The 16,193-nt window shown below is 39.3% G+C and overlaps 3 protein-coding genes across 3 annotated transcripts; 2 read left to right on the top strand and 1 right to left on the bottom strand.

Annotated features, from left to right (window-relative positions):
- Positions 1 to 210: 210 nt before the first annotated feature.
- On the top strand, positions 211 to 7,368 carry BDCG_08288 (F-box and WD-40 domain-containing protein CDC4). Its single transcript, XM_045424063.1, has 3 exons — positions 211 to 1,427; positions 1,550 to 4,297; positions 4,380 to 7,368. The coding sequence occupies exons 1-3, from the start codon at positions 900 to 902 to the stop codon at positions 4,509 to 4,511; spliced, it is 3,408 nt and encodes a 1,135-aa protein (XP_045272862.1). The 5' UTR covers positions 211 to 899; the 3' UTR covers positions 4,512 to 7,368.
- BDCG_08287 (GTP binding protein) lies at positions 4,346 to 7,478 on the bottom strand. Its single transcript, XM_045424062.1, has 2 exons — positions 6,511 to 7,478; positions 4,346 to 6,416 (listed from the first exon to the last, which is right to left on the bottom strand). Exons 1-2 carry the CDS (start codon positions 7,017 to 7,019, stop codon positions 5,900 to 5,902), a joined length of 1,026 nt encoding a protein of 341 aa, XP_045272861.1. The 5' UTR covers positions 7,020 to 7,478; the 3' UTR covers positions 4,346 to 5,899.
- A 7,460-nt stretch (positions 7,479 to 14,938) lies between these two features.
- On the top strand, positions 14,939 to 15,274 carry BDCG_17758 (uncharacterized protein; the record flags this gene model as incomplete). Its single annotated transcript, XM_045426827.1, has 1 exon — positions 14,939 to 15,274. One exon carries the CDS (start codon positions 14,939 to 14,941, stop codon positions 15,272 to 15,274), a length of 336 nt encoding a protein of 111 aa, XP_045282490.1.
- Between the last annotated feature and the right edge of the window lie 919 nt (positions 15,275 to 16,193).

Here is a 16,193-nt window from a genome sequence, read left to right as displayed (position 1 = left end):
CGAATCGGTGCCCCCACCACGCGTATAGCCAGGGAGGATTCCAAAGTTACCGTACAGGACGTATTGGCCGTACCGACGATTCTAGCTAGCCTAGTAATAATGTATGTACTGTACAACAGTATTGGTATATTGTATGGCAGTTCACTTCAAGTCACTTCCAAGGTAGCAATGCAGCAAGCAACCACGTCCGTCCGCCGTCACGTTCCTCACCCTGTCCTGTCCTGTCCTCGCTCGTTTGTATCTCTTCTCCTCTCTCCTCTCCTCTAATTCTCTCTTCATCTCTCTCCTCTCCCCTTGCTGCTGCTCTCCCGCAACCCCAATAGTAGAGCAGTAGAGCAGTAGAGCAGTAGAGAAACCAACACCAGCATAGCATCCCGATACCTACCCCTCTTCCTTCTCTCTGTTGTGATATACTCCGGCTGTTGTTTTCTTCTGGTGTCGTCCTCTTGCTCTTCTTCTTCCCCTCTCTACTACTACACTTCCTTCACTTTTTCCCTCTCCTCCTTATCTGCACCCCAAGGTGCTGCATTCTCGTTCCATTCTATTGCCTCTTCGCGGGTTTTGGTTTTGATCTATTAGATTTCTACCTTCTCACTCTCCCAGTCCTGCCTTTGCTGCCGTGCACAAATCTGGCGGGCTATTTAACTCGATAGATAGCTCAGGCTTCATACTCTCCACGACCAACCTGCCAACCGCAAATACCTTTGTTTAACCCCCTCTCTTTACGGCTCATATATCCCCTTCACTACTACTACTACTACGCGTCGAGGTTTGCTCGTCCTTCCTTGACTGAGCTGTTGGCCCGAACCCTGGGACCTGGTGGACCCAAGAAGCCGTACTCGTCCGGCTACCATGATTTGATTGCAAAGAATCTGAACAAGCTGTAACAAGTCCGTTTAATGTTGGAGCTTGGTACCCTGGGTGTCAATACGGCCTTTGGAAGTGTCTCTGCGAGCCCATTTGCTTTATCTCGAACGGCGATGCCCTGCCCGTGTGCGAGCCCCAACGATACAGCAGACTCTAGTTCTAAAACTCTGTCCCGGAACGCGTCTGTCTCGCCAGTACAGTTCCCCGAACCCTCCTCATCATATAAATCTTTTCCAGCCAGCTTCGAACACCCTGCAAGTTGCGATGGGAAGATGGATCGTTCAGACCGTGTAGATCGTCTTCCCTCAAACAGTTCGGTCGGCCAATTTTCTTTCGCTCCTGCCACCCAAACTACTGTCATCACAACAACTACAACGACCACTACAAAATTCCCTCCGCTGGTCATGAAGACCCCCGGTTCGTCCAGACCTCTTGACCCCAAAATTTACCCTCTAGCTGCTACCCCGACGCCTGATTCGATAAAAGATATCCATTTTGAGCTTGGGGACACTTCAATCGTCTTTAACGAGTCCGAGGATTCGTCAGACACTTTCGAAAAGGTGAGAAATTCCGTTGGCCCTGCCCGTCCATTTATTCTCAACGGAACGGGTAAATCGTGACTACTTTTGCGTCTATATGGGTAAAAACTCCCATTCCTGTTTGTTACTAACATGTCAAATAGTTGAAACAGCAGGCTGAAGCCCTAAGGGCATCTGACGGGGTTATCCGGTCTATATCAACTTATGAGTCCCGAAAAACCGCTCTACCTAGGCGCTCACGTCCCGCAGAAGACCCACGCCAAAGGCTGAGACGACGACCGGTATCACAGATTTCTCTACCCGAATCTTCCCATGAAATGAAGCGGACGCGTTCTGCAACCGCTCTTGCAGCAGACTCCATCACCCGTCGTCGTAACGCGCAGTCACACTTGGACGCTGCTCGACTCAACAAGGACGTTGGTTTGGCCACGCCAGAAACAGAACATAACAGCTTCAATATGGGTAAAGACCAGAGCAACCGTCGACGAATCTGCAGCTTAGGGTCTTTTGGAAAGTCGTCTTTCGAATATTCACCCGGATCCTTGGCGGAAGAAAACCAAAAGCTTCTCAGCCCGTTGCCGCACTCGCGCAAGGACAAGGCCGCCCAAGTCCAGAGATCACCATTATTTGAGCGTCGAACTGGATTGAATACCGAGGAGCTCGTAGGTCAATCGACATCCAATGATAATATTAATAGTAATGGGAAGCAGCTGGGTGACGATGTAGAACACCCTGTGTTAAGACGTAGACGCTGTTCTGCTGCGACTTCGGTCAAGCGGGCGTCTCAAGTACCGACTAGACGCCTAAAGGCCGTTGATAGTCTTGCTGCCCAAGATATGTCCCTTCCCAGCCCAAGTCTTTCCCCGGTCACGGCTATGAATGCTCAAAATCTCGACACGTCTTTCGATTCTGCTGAAGAGCAGGAGAGTGACACGGATTCTAGTCTTGACCACTGCTCAAAAAAGCAGAAGGGCTCTACGGACTATGTTCTTGCTAAAGGCCGCTTTGGGAAAGACGAAGGTAGTATTGCTGATTCATCGTCGCCAGCTTTGTCTTTGATGGATATGCCTTTGATGTTGGATTACTTCGAGTCAGTCCCAGATAAGCTAAAGTCGTATATGATATACCAGCTGCTGCGAAGATGTCCAAAACCAACGTTACGCTTTGTGGCTGGCGTCGTCGATCCAGCTCTCAAATGCGATTTCCTAGCTCTTCTCCCGCTTGAGCTCAGTCTCAATATCGTCAAGTACTTCGACGTTAAAACTATGTGCCGGGCTTCGCAGGTTTCGAAGAAATGGAGGCACATTATTAACTCAGATGAAAAGTCCTGGAAAGAGCTTTTCGAGACGGCTGGGTATGTTTTACCACGCGGGGAGTTGCATCGTGCTATTGAGGAAGGCTGGGGATGGCAATGCCCGAACCCAGGAGATGAGGAAAAGGACCTTCGATGTTCTACCGCTCTTAAATCCGATAGTGAGAACTCGTCTGCGTCTACGTCATCCTTGGCATGGTTATCGTCGCGGAAAACGAGACAGAGCCTAGGCCCTTTGTCAGCCGGTTCCCGACGACCCAAACGAAAAGCGACGACCAGGGTTACGAGTCGAAAGCTTGCGAAAAGGAAATCTGGAGTATCCTCTCAAGCTGAGCATCTAGAGTCTATTGGCTTGATGGACGACTTGATCGCTGCGGAAAGCCCGTACGCTGCTGCGAATGCAGCTGCATTGGCAGTTCCGTACCCTGAAGTTGGGCTACCGTCCCTACGAAGCTTGCACCTCTACAAATCACTCTACCAGCGACATCATCTCATCCATAAGACATGGATGCGAAACGACGTCAAGCCCATGCATATCGCTTTCCGTGCCCACGATCGTCACGTCGTTACTTGCTTACAATTTGATACTGACAAAATCCTCACTGGAAGCGATGATACCAATATTAACGTATACGATACGAAAACGGGGGCATTAAGAGCAACCCTTGAAGGTCACGAAGGAGGTGTCTGGGCGCTGGAGTATCATGCGAATACACTTGTTTCGGGATCTACGGATAGGTCGGTCCGCGTGTGGGACATTGCAGCTGCTGAGTGTACCCAGGTTTTCCAAGGACATACTTCCACTGTGAGATGTTTGCAAATCTTGTTGCCTGTTGCAATTGGAAAATTACCAGATGGAACGCCAAACATGATGCCAAAACATCCGTTGATTATAACCGGTTCCCGAGATTCGAGCCTGCGGATTTGGAGACTTCCCCAACCAGGAGATCCACGCTATTTCGAAAGTGGATCCGACGCTGAAAACCCCTACTTCGTTCGTGCCCTGACCGGCCATCAACATTCTGTGCGCGCTATCGCAGCCCATGGCGATACCCTAGTTAGTGGAAGTTACGATTGCACAGTGAGAGTCTGGAAAATATCTACTGGAGAGGCGCTTCATCGCCTTCAAGGCCATACCTTGAAAGTTTACAGTGTGGTTCTAGATCACAAAAGAAACCGCTGCATTAGTGGATCCATGGACAACATGGTTAAAATTTGGTCCCTCGAGACAGGTGCGGTTTTGTACAACCTTGAGGGACATGCATCCCTCGTTGGGCTGTTGGATCTTCATTCAGACAAGTTGGTATCAGCCGCAGCTGATTCCACGCTCCGGATTTGGGATGCGGAAAACGGACAGTGCCAGAGTGTATTTAGTGGCCATACTGGCGCCATTACCTGCTTCCAACATGACTACCAGAAAGTAATCTCTGGTTCTGATCGGACTTTGAAGATGTGGGATGCTCGAAGCGGGCAATTCCTCAAAGATCTACTCACTGATTTGAGTGGAGTTTGGCAAGTTAGGTTTAATGATAGGAGATGCGTTGCTGCTGTCCAGCGAAACAGGTTGACCTATATCGAGGTACGTTTCTTTTCTTTTTCTTATCTTTTGAAGAATAGCGATTCCGATTTATTTTAGCGCTTGGCTAACCCATATGTCGCAGGTGCTTGACTTTGGTGCATCTCGTGACCGCATTCCTGCTGAGCGTCTGGGAACGCGCATCGTCGTCGATAGAAATGGGAAAGAAGTTGTAGAAGATGAGAGCCTAGCAGAACGCGGAAGCTCAGACATCTAACGCCTAGACCTGTGTTGTTGCCCATTTTAGCGGCCCTAACCTTTATAAAGTTACCTCAAACAAGATCCTTCTATCCGCCTATGACTACCATCTCGATTCGTTCTTGTCGATATTATTGTTATTATTCTTTCCGGCACGATCACTATTCAGGATCGTTGCTGTCTCTCCTTGGGTCCCCTTTACTCCCCAAGCCATCAACGACCTTCAGATACCAAAATATTAAATACCAAATTTACAACCCGACCACGTACGACTCAACGAAGACAACAAAATATTACTTTTCGGGGAAATCATTGCTTATCTTGGGCTTGCCTTGTCGCATTGCTGCCCCATATTCGCCTTCTCTCGGAGGAAAGGTGTAGTATCACGGCGAGTCAAAGCTCCCAGGGGTCAAGGGCAAGGCAAAATCCCTAGGATCATATCACTTTCCATCACGTTATTTGACCAATGACCAATTCCTCTTATCTTCCACTTTTTTTCTCCTGCAAAAACTATTCTTCATTCCGTCGCTTTCAAACATACTTTTACATTGTATTGCGCATTTGCATCTTCTTTATCTTCTTGTTCACTTTTTGCCTGATTCACGATGACTATCATGTATATCTAGTCACAATGTTTTAGCATGCCTTCTTGTTGCTTCTTTTCTTTCTTCAGCGATACCATACCTCCTATTACTCTTATCATAAAATATCTTTGCTTTTCTTCTCCCTTCATCCTTCTAATAAACATCTTCTGTGCATGTTTTTATTCTTATATTTTCCCCCATTGTTTTTGTTATTATGAAACGTCTTTGTTTGTGTAATGTGCCCGAAATCGTCATGTTTGTGGGAAAGGGGGGTTATTTTATTCGAGGCACACACATGAAAACACTTCTTTCAACGCGAGCGTTTCGCTTTATTTTGTTCATTCTCTCATTTTCAATCCAGGGTTTTCCAAAGGTTAGGTAGCACTCGATTTGCAACAGTTATTTTATTCCATTATTGGAAGGCCTTGTGTGAATATTTACTGTACAAAGTATACGTTTGGGGTAATATAATTTCTATTTTTTTTGTTCATTTTATCATTTTTCGAGGTAGGTACGCCGTACGGTACGTAGCTTTCTTTGTTTTGTGTAGGAGCTAAGTTCTATTTATTTTATTGAAATGGATGTTAAAAATGTAGTCTTTTAAGGTTCTATATAAGTACAGCGTATCCAAAAAACAGGGAACAGCATCTCCAATAGTGGTACAGATGGTCTTGTGGGGGGGGAATGTGAAATAGGGAAAAAAAAAACAAGTCCCAGAACACCAAGTATAGCCAAACTCGCTAATAAAAAAAAATACAACAACCCATCTACAGACCATACTCACCATTCCCAACCCAATCTAACCATCTACTAATCTAGCCCCTCATCCGCGCTTGTTGGCCCCCGCAATCCCCGTACCATCCGCACCTCCACCACCCCTTCCCGCCCCAACCCCAACCCCAATCCCCAACCCCACCGCGCGCAGAATCGACCACCGAATCGGATCAACTCCAAGACACCCCGCCTCATCCTTCATCTTCATCGAGCAGGCCAAAATCTCCCCGAGCGCCGGCGCCCCCAGCTCCGGCCGCTCCTCCTGCTCCTCGACCCCTTCATCCTGCCCTTCCTGCAGCTTCTGCTTCTGCTTACTCGTGCTCCCCACGTTCCGGACAGGTTGCACGCGCTTGCGCACCTTGTCGGCGAAGCGGCAGAGCTCGTCGATGCGCTCGGGCCGGAGGCCGCGGGCGCCCCGCTTCTGGCCGCCCTTGATGAGGACGGAGTCGGCTTTGGAGAGGATGATTTGGTGCGGGACGGCGTTGGCGCGGAGGAGGGAGAGGATGGCGGCGTCGGCGGCCTTGATGCCGTGGTGCGAGTTGATGAGGATGTAAGTGCGGCGGAGTCTGTGGGATGTGGTTTTTTTTTTTTTTTTTTGTTTGGTTAGTGAGGGTTTTTTCCTTTTTTTTTTGTATATGTATATAAGTATGGGATACGCACTGCTTCCTCTTCGTTAGGTACTTAAGAATCTCCTCCCCCCACTCCTCATTACTCCCCTTCCCATAACCGGGCGTATCAACAAGAACAACCTTGGCCTCCCCGCCCTTCTTCCCCCCAATCCCATACGCATTCAACGTCGTCGTCAGCCCCAACGTCGCCGATGTAAAACACATATTTTTCTCCATAATCGCATTCAGCAACGACGATTTGCCCGAGTTCGAGCGGCCCAGGAACGCTACCTCGGGCACATCGGACATGGGTATCGTGCGGAATTCGCTGGCTGTCCACATCCGGATGGGCGAGTGGTTGGACGCCCTGAAGACGTCGGCGCTGTGTTGGAGCTGTTGGGGGGTTGGGGCTAATGTATCGTAGTAGAAGCAATAGTCAAATAAATCGAGTTGGGCGGGCGGTGTAGAGGCTGCGAGCTTAGTACCGGGTATTTGTAGCGGTCGTTCCGCGACCCTGAGGAGGCTTTTGACTGTGTTGGTTGCAGATTTGGCGGCGGCCATCGTTGCCGTTGTTGTGCACTACCGGTGGGTGCTATGGATTTGTCGGGAGGACCAGGAGGTGTTTATGAAATTAGAGGATAGAATGCTGGGATATATTGGGAATAAAAGGGTGTACTGTGGCTGTAATTCTTCAATTGGACAATTTTCGGCGCCCGGCGTGGAGCTTTGAATTTTCAGCTGTCACTCTCAGTATTCCAGCCTACCAATTGGCTAACCACCGCCTATTACGAGTGTATGGTAATCCCGCGGAGGTGGGTGTGGTGGCTAATGATGATTCGATATTCCCTCAACGCAGCGTAAGATCAGTGAGAATTAGCACCTGATTAATTATTAATAAGAATTTGCTACCTGTTAGAGCCGTGTCACTGGTGGATATCAGGGTGGAACTGCAGCTATACAACAGGTCATGATATTACTGATTCTTGAGTAGGAGAACTAGCTATGGAAGGAGAGCAGGGGTATAAGGTTGCCACGGCCTGTGTGGGTCACATGATGACCACGTGACGGTGCCCTAAGCCCTAGCGGCCTTACACTCTGCCTCTCCACCTCCCCCACACCTCTAAGGGTGGCGAGATGAATGTAATGTATATTAAAAGGATATGATTACATAGGCAACATGCATGAAGAAAGAAATATATAAAGCAACAATGAGACTGAGCTGTATGATACTTAATTTGGTTCTAGCTCTGCAGGCATGAAAAAAAAAAAACTTGAATGAGATCAATGAGACATGCTCTGTCTTGAGTCTTGAGCTGATAAGACAGGCCCTGTCTCAGTTACTGAACTAGCAGAACACATTCTATTCTAGATGTCTATGTGTAGCAGGACATGCCCTGTTCTACAGAAAATGAAGAGACTTATCAGAGTGTAAGAAATCCCGCTCCTCGCGGATTCTTTACCTCTATTCCTATCTCTCACATAATCAATTGGGCTAGCGGCCCTTGGCTACACACAACTATATAGACTGGAGTTCATGAATACTATTCATAACTCAGCTTGAATACTATTATATATTTAACTTCTATATTTTATCTTTCTACTGTGAATACTTCTAGTAGTTAACAGTATATATCATATCAAGCTGTAAATATCTGAATAATTGTCTGTAAGCACTTATTCTTACATTTCAAGCTCAGTCAGTCAGTAACTGTCTATTATAACTAAAAGAACTAGAAACTTATATACTTTAATTTCTATAAATCTCACTACAGACACTCAGAAGCAGTCATCTGAATTATGAATAATCTCTATAAAAGAAGTCTTAGAGAACTTATTAATTACTTATAGAATATTATTCTCTATATCTATAACAGAGAAACTCTTCAAACTGATGAATAAACTAATTTTAGTAAAGAATATTCTTGAGTATCTCTCACAGAATTAAGCTATTTTTCTATAAGAAATGCTTACTGTCTATAAATATTCTTGAACTGAGTCTCTAGACATAATCTTTAGAGATATCTATGAACTGAAAAGAAACTTTCTTAAGCTATAATCACTTAAGATTACTTATTGAATTACAATCTATAAAAGCTTTTATAAGTTTGTATTTGAAATTGACTCATAAGCTTAGTTATATAATATAAAAGATGAAGAAGCTGTTATCTATATAATAATAGATCTCTATTATACTGAAGTCAAGAACTGACTGAATTATTCAAAGAATAATTATAAAAGATCTTATTAATCTATTCTCAAGATTTATCTAGAGAATAAGTTGAGAGACTCTGTAAGTCAGATAGAGAATATCTGAACTATAATTATTAATATTAGAAAAAGAGATGAGAAATCTGATAAAGATTACTTATAATATTTTATAAAATTATAATATGAATTAAGATCTGCAGAAATAGAACTCTGAAATAAGACTTAAATAATAATATTTATAAAGAGACTGAATAAAGATATATAGAATAAGCTTATTAAGTAAGACTCTAAGTTCTTAACTCTGAAGAAACTGATAACTTTTATTCATTACTTATAGATCACTGTGAGAGTCATAGATTTACAGAGAGTAAATTATCAATCAGCTCTGTAAGAGTTAGAATAACAGAGAACAGATTTATTAGAAAAAGATAATAAGATATAGAGAGATTTATATCTGACTACTAAGCAGAGAGAAAGAGCTTTATAAGCTTTTATAAATAGAGTATATAATAGAGAGATTAAGAAAAAGAGACTCTGCTTTATCTATTTTAAATTAGAATATCTCTATATAAACTGTCTGAATAAATTAAAATAGAAATTTAGAGAGTTATGAACAGAGTTAGTAATAGTCTTCTTAAGAGTCTTAAAGCTGACATCTGAATCTGTTACTCTCTTAATGAAAATACTTACTCATAGAGAGAGATTACACTGCAGTACTACTGTTTCACAAGTATGAAAAGTATTAATAAATTCAGAATCTCAGGTTACTGTGATGTTTCTAAAGCTTGTAAAGTATATAAGCTGAAAGATGAAGACTGAGAATCTGCTCTTATAATAAGCAGAGTATGAGAACTCAGATCTGAGAACTGAGAAACTTATAAAAGTTATCTTTAAATTACAAGATCTCTCTGAAATCTGAAGAAGATTTATAGAAACTGTGATTATTACAGATATTATAGATAATATGTACTTAAGACTTATATAACTTTAAAAATATAATTTATATATAGCTGTTTATAAGTCAGGTTTATACTTCTGATCAGTGTTAACAGACTTATAAAGATAGAATTAGTTAATGCTGCAGAGTTAGTTAGAGAAGACAAGCCTATCTATATAATAACTTTATAAGTGTCTGAGAATCTTGCAGTTATGAAAACTGAGCTTCAGATATCAGAGAAATACTGAGATCTTGCAGAGATATTCAGCTCAGTAAAGGCAGCTGAGCTTTCTTCTCACTATAAGAAGAATCTGATAATAGATTTGATAGAAGAACAGAAACTCTTCTGAAGATTAATTTATAAGCTCTTTTATTATGAGACAGAGGTCTTGCAGATCTATGTGAAGAAGAATCTGAAGAATGACTTCATTCAATCTTCACAGTTCTTCACAGAAGTCTCTGTGATGTTTGTGAAGAAGAAGAATGAAGATCTGTGATTTGAAAGAATGTACAACTGTCAGATAATACCGCGGCCGCTTCCGAACTACTAGTGTACGCGTACGAGTGTAAAGGGGCCATAGCAGCTGCTAATTAAATTAGTGTACAATATTACAATATATAAGAAGTCAGTGTACATCTGTAATTATACACTGACTTAAGCAATCTTTGAATCACATCTGATAGTATGTCTAAAAACTGGTGAGAAGTGCAGGCTTCTTCAGAGCATGATAATTTCATTTATGAAGTAATTCATAGTTATCATGCCAGTGTGGTTCTAGAACATCTCAAAAGATAGTATAAAAAGAGTGATGAGTGAAAGAGCATCTGATTGATGCTGCTTTACTTGTTGAGAGAAAACTTCACACTCAGACAAATGCCATGTATGAGACATGAACAGATGAGGTGTGAGAAAAGAAGATGAGAGTGATGAATCAGATTCAAAGAAGTTCACTCTCTACTTAAAAGAAGAATAAAAAGAAAGAGTGATTATAACTGAAGTTATACAATGATAACAGAAATCATATAATGATATAGTGATAGAATGATATAGTAATATAATAATACAAGTGATATAATAATAGACATCATATAATTAATCAGAAATCACTGAAATGAATACCTTCTCTAGCTGATATGAATAATACTCTTCTCTGCTATCTGAACTGAAAGATATGCAGAACCTCTCAGAGAGTTTACTTGAAACAGTAAGAAAAGTAACTGAAATCACTGAATCAGAATTGAAGCTCTGTATGTGTATGAGAATACTAAATGAGATCAAGGCCTTGTGTACACAGTGACAGACTGAGATGAAAGTCAAACAACAATTGACATTCACTGCAGACCAAGCATTCACTATAAAGAGCTTTGCTGATGCAATTATCATCATTAATAAGAATAGAGAAAACCAGATCTTAGATCTGCAGTAGAAGATCAAATAATTACACAGATAGATGATTACACTGAATCTGAAGATCTTATTATAATCATTCATAATCTCTTCAGAAGTGTATACATCATCAGAGACTGCTGTGCAGAATGAGAATCTGAGCATGAGATATATCAAGCTAAGAGATCTGCTGAAGTTATCAAGCTTTAATAGTAACTGAAAAAATGATGCTGTAATCAGCTGACTAAGTCAGATGTGATCATATTATCAGATTGAACATGAACTCACAGACAGGCAGTTAACAGAATTTTAACAAGTCTTAAGATCTGCTGTGTTTCTATATGAAAAAGCAAAGTCATTATGAATAACTGATAAAAAGATGAATCTCACAGATCTGAAGTGATATTCATTCTCACAAATATGAAATGAGTTTTTCAAATGAATCTTACATAACTTTGAGAAAGTGAATGTATGAGATAAGTATTATGAATACTTCACTGAGTGTAGATAAGTGAGTAATCTTACATTATACTTCACACACTTCAGCTTATACTATCTCATATTGAATGAAGAGCTTTCAACATCTTTCTATTTACAGATCTTCATTCATGATCTTACATCTGAGTTGAGAGTGAAATGAAAATACTTAACCTCACAGTCAGATATGATGAAGAAAGTATACAATATTCTCATTATACAGAAATAAGTAAGTCAATTGTAACAGAAAATACTGTAATCAAGTATATCTTAGAAGAGAACAGATCATCAGACTTCTACAATACAAGTCACACATCTGAATGTAATGAATCTAGATCTGAATGTCATTGCTAAAGCACTGAATTCTCTGAAAAAGAGATTCTCTGAGTGAAAACCTTGATATCATGAGCATTGAGCTTGCTTCAACTGCAGACATTAAAATCATGATGTAAAAGATTGCACTCAGTGTGCACAGTTAAAAAACTAGCAGAATCAGTGAGCTCAGAGACACTCACTGATATTCTATGAAAAGTCTTCAAAGTGAAAGAGATGCTTATGTTAGATGACTCTCTGAATTCTGTGAATATCAAGAGAAAGCAGACTTCTGACTGAGATGCAGATGAGAATGAAGTGAACACTCATCTCAATGTCTTGAGACCTGAAATATTAATGTATAAGAGACACTTGAGTAAGAATCAAGAGATGACTGTAAAAGTGTTAGTAAACATAGAAGCTTCTATATAATATATTAATGATCATATAATCTGAAGATTGAAAGAGATCTGCTGAGTGAAGAATTCTCAATATATAAGATTATCTGATAACTGATATTTGATATCATCTGCAAGAGTAAGAGTTCTCTTGCACTTTGAAGAATGATCTTGCTATATTTGAGCATGAGAGCTGCAGAACATGAAATATGATCTTATTCTCAGACTCAATTGATTTCAAAGATTCAATCTGCAGATTCAATAATGTACATGCTATATACAGTTAATCAATAGAAAGAAAATGATTCATACAATTCTACTAACTGATATGAGAAGAACATTTCACATCTCTGATATAGAAGGATTAAATCTGCTTACACATTAACAAGCAAAGAGAATGATTTGCAAGACCTCATCTGAAAGCATCTTGTATATTATACAGAACTCAGAAGCAGAGGAAATCAAGGTAAAGAATATACAGAAGAATAAGTGTATGAAGAAGCTTCTGAAGAAGTATGAAAAGATCTTCTGAACAGATCTTTCACTGGAATTGCTGTCAGAACAAGGATTCATACATAAGATTGACACAGAGAATGCAAAATCAGTCAACTAGAACACATACTCTCTATTACAAATGTATCTTGAAGAATAGAAGTGTCAGATCACTGACCTTCTAGAACATGATCTTATATAACTCTTATCAAGTACATGAGGCTTTTCAGTTCTATTCATGAAAAAGGCAGATGAGAAGTGATGAATATGTATTAATTATCAAGCACTTAATAAGCTTACAATCAAGAATGAATATTCACTGTCACAGATTCAATAACAGTTAAATACAGTTAAAAATATCTGATATCTATTAAAGATTAATCTTCTTTCAGAATACTGACAGATCTGTATAGATGAACTGTCAGTTCTGTGAACTGTGTTTAATACACAATGAAGAAAGTTCAAATTTCTGATAATGTTATTCAGTCTGCTAAATATGTCTGTTATCTTTCAAATAATGATGAATACAATTCTTCATAAACAGAATGAAATCTCATATCTCATATACCTCAATGACATTCTAGTCTTTTCAAACTCATATGATGAACATCTGAAGTATCTCAATGAAGTGCTTATAACTCTGACAGAGTATAAGCTCTATATCAAATCAATCAAGTGTGTGTTTAAAATAGAAGAGTTGAAGTTCATAGAATATATAGTAAGTGATGACTGTATACATCTTATCTCAGAGAAATTGAATGTTATAGTAAATTAATCACAGCTGAGAAATGTATATTATATACAACAGTTTCTTGAGTTAATCTCATACTACTACAGATTCATCAAGAATTTTGCATGAATATCTGCATTACTCTCAGATCTCTTAAGAGAAATAAATGCAAATCTGTGAAAGAAGAAGTTTCATTCAATCATCTGAAATATTATATGTGAAGAGGCTTTTCTTACACTGAGAGAATATGTAACAATATCTTCAGTACTTATTCAATCAGATTATAATAAACCTTTTTATATCAAGACAGATGCATCTGAATAAGCTATCAGAGATACTCTTCTACAGATGAGTAAGAACAGCAAGCTGTATTCAGTGACATATAATAATAGAAAACTATCAGATGCTGAGCTCAATTACTCAGTATATGAAAAGAAATTACTAGTAATCAAGTACACACTGATGTTGTGAAATAGATATATTAACAACAGATATATAATAACAGTAATCACAGATTACAAAAGCCTTATCTATCTACAATTAATAATAAAACCTTTCAAACACTTAGTATATTGAATCTTGAAGTTTCAAGTGTACAATCTTCATATCAAATACTGAAAGAGATTGAATGCAGTAATACTGAATACAATCAGTTACAGACTCAATTTTATAAGTGAGAGTTCTATGAATCAGATACAAGAGACATTCATATTAAACATGCTGAGAGAATACAAGAAATCAGAATAAGTGAATATTATAATCTCTTGCTTAAAGAATGACAAGGTGTCAGATGACAAGCATCTTGTAAAAGTAGTAGAAGAGATGCTTTCAAACTTCAAGCTGAGAAAATTAAAAAATAATGTTATGCTTTACTGTGATCTAGAATACACAGAAGCTCTCTATCTAGAATCTTTATTTAGATGTGACTTAGTAACTCACATGCACAAGGAATTCAGTCACTTAGAAAGCTCTGAACTCATAAGTGTACTTAAATCAAGAGTATACTGACCAAGTATGACTGAGAACATTCAGACATATGCTCACAAGTGTCTGAATTATCAGGTTATAAAAGAATCTAAGAAAGGGTTAGAATACAAGAAAGTGCAACATCAGATGAAGTGTATGATACAATCATTTAAATGATAAGAGATGAATCTTATAGACATATTACTGTGAACATTAAATAAAAATTAATGAATAATCACTGCTATTGATTATGCTACTGACTAATCAGTTGTGAAAGCAGTTTCAGAGATGATAGAGAAGATGATAGTAAAGTTTCTATATAATGAGATCTATGTTAACTATGAAATGCTGTGTGAGATTCTAACTAATAACAGTGTGAATCTCATAGAAGAAGTGATAAAGCATTTTATGAGTCAGTTATAGATAAGACATTGTAGAACAACACTATATCATCTGCAGATAAACAGGAAGATGAAACACTTGAATGAAATCTTGAGCAACATACTGATGAAATATCTAGTGAGTAAGTCTACAAGACTATGAGATGAATATCTCAGACAGGCACTGTTGATCATGCAGATTCAACAGCATGCAGTCTTCAAGCATTCATCATTCTACCTGTTGTATGAATTGCATCCGCACATTCCGGAGAATGCTTCGGAAAAGGTGAGGGAGGAAGCAGTTGCGGACGCAGCAGGAACAGCAGTTGCAGACACAGCAGGAACAGCAGTTGCAGATGCAGCAGGAACAGCAGTTGCAGACACAGCAGTCGCGGACGCGGAATCAAGATTGAAAGAGATCAGCCATGCACATGCAAAAGCTAATCAGTTACTCCTGAATCAAGCAATTCAATCAAAAAGAATACAAGACTCACTTGTTAAGAAATCAAGTCTCAAGATGAGAATATAGATTCTTATATATAATGAGAGTTCTGAGAAGTTTCAATCTAGATAGTTTGAGTCATATAAGATACTTAAATCACATTCTCTGAAAATGTATGCATTGAAAGAATCAGAGGAACAGATCTTATACAACTTAATCAATGATTCATAACTTATAAAAGCAAAGATATAAGATCTGAGTAGATTATAATTATCTACAGCACTATTATCAGCATTGAAAAAGAAGAGACTTATAATTAAAAAGTCTCATGAAGTAAGAGAAATCATAGACACTTATAAATCAGATGATCTCACTTATTCTGATCTTTTCATAATTATAAGAAAAGAATGAGAAGTAATGAAGAAATCAGATAAATATCACACTTCAATAAGTAATAAGACTGTAGCTGATTATACAATAATATGTCACAGACAGTGAGTGCAACACAGTAAAGAGTGATCTCAAAGTGACAGACTTATATATAAGTCAGATTGCAGAAGAAAAAGAAATTCAGAGTTAAATTTAACTGTTTATATCAGTTTAATCACAGAGATCACAGAGAATGAACTATCTGAAACATTCATAGACATGTAAGACCAAGTCATCTCAATCTCTGAGAATACTCAGAAATTGAGTGAGATTAGTTTCAATAAGCTGTTCACTGTAGTAGTCTGAGCAGGTAAAGAGAGACAGTATAATATATGAGACAGAATTATAAAAAGTTGAAAGCTGCTGAATCTAGTCATCAAATGCTGTATTATATAGAGATCATATAAGAGTAGTAACTAGCAGATAGAGAAAAAGTGTAAGAAAAGAAATAATGAATTAATCATCAACTGTAAAAGTCAGCTGTAAAAGATAAATATTATTATACACATCTCATTCATTTTCATACATCATATGTTTAATCTATTTTTAACATCACATCATCTGAAAAATGTCAAAA

This window comes from Blastomyces dermatitidis, assembly GCF_000003525.1.
Source record: "Blastomyces dermatitidis ER-3 genomic scaffold supercont1.10, whole genome shotgun sequence".
NCBI lineage: Eukaryota > Fungi > Ascomycota > Eurotiomycetes > Onygenales > Ajellomycetaceae > Blastomyces > Blastomyces dermatitidis.
Note: the sequence above shows the minus strand (reverse complement) of the source record. Positions and strands in the feature narration are given on the sequence as shown.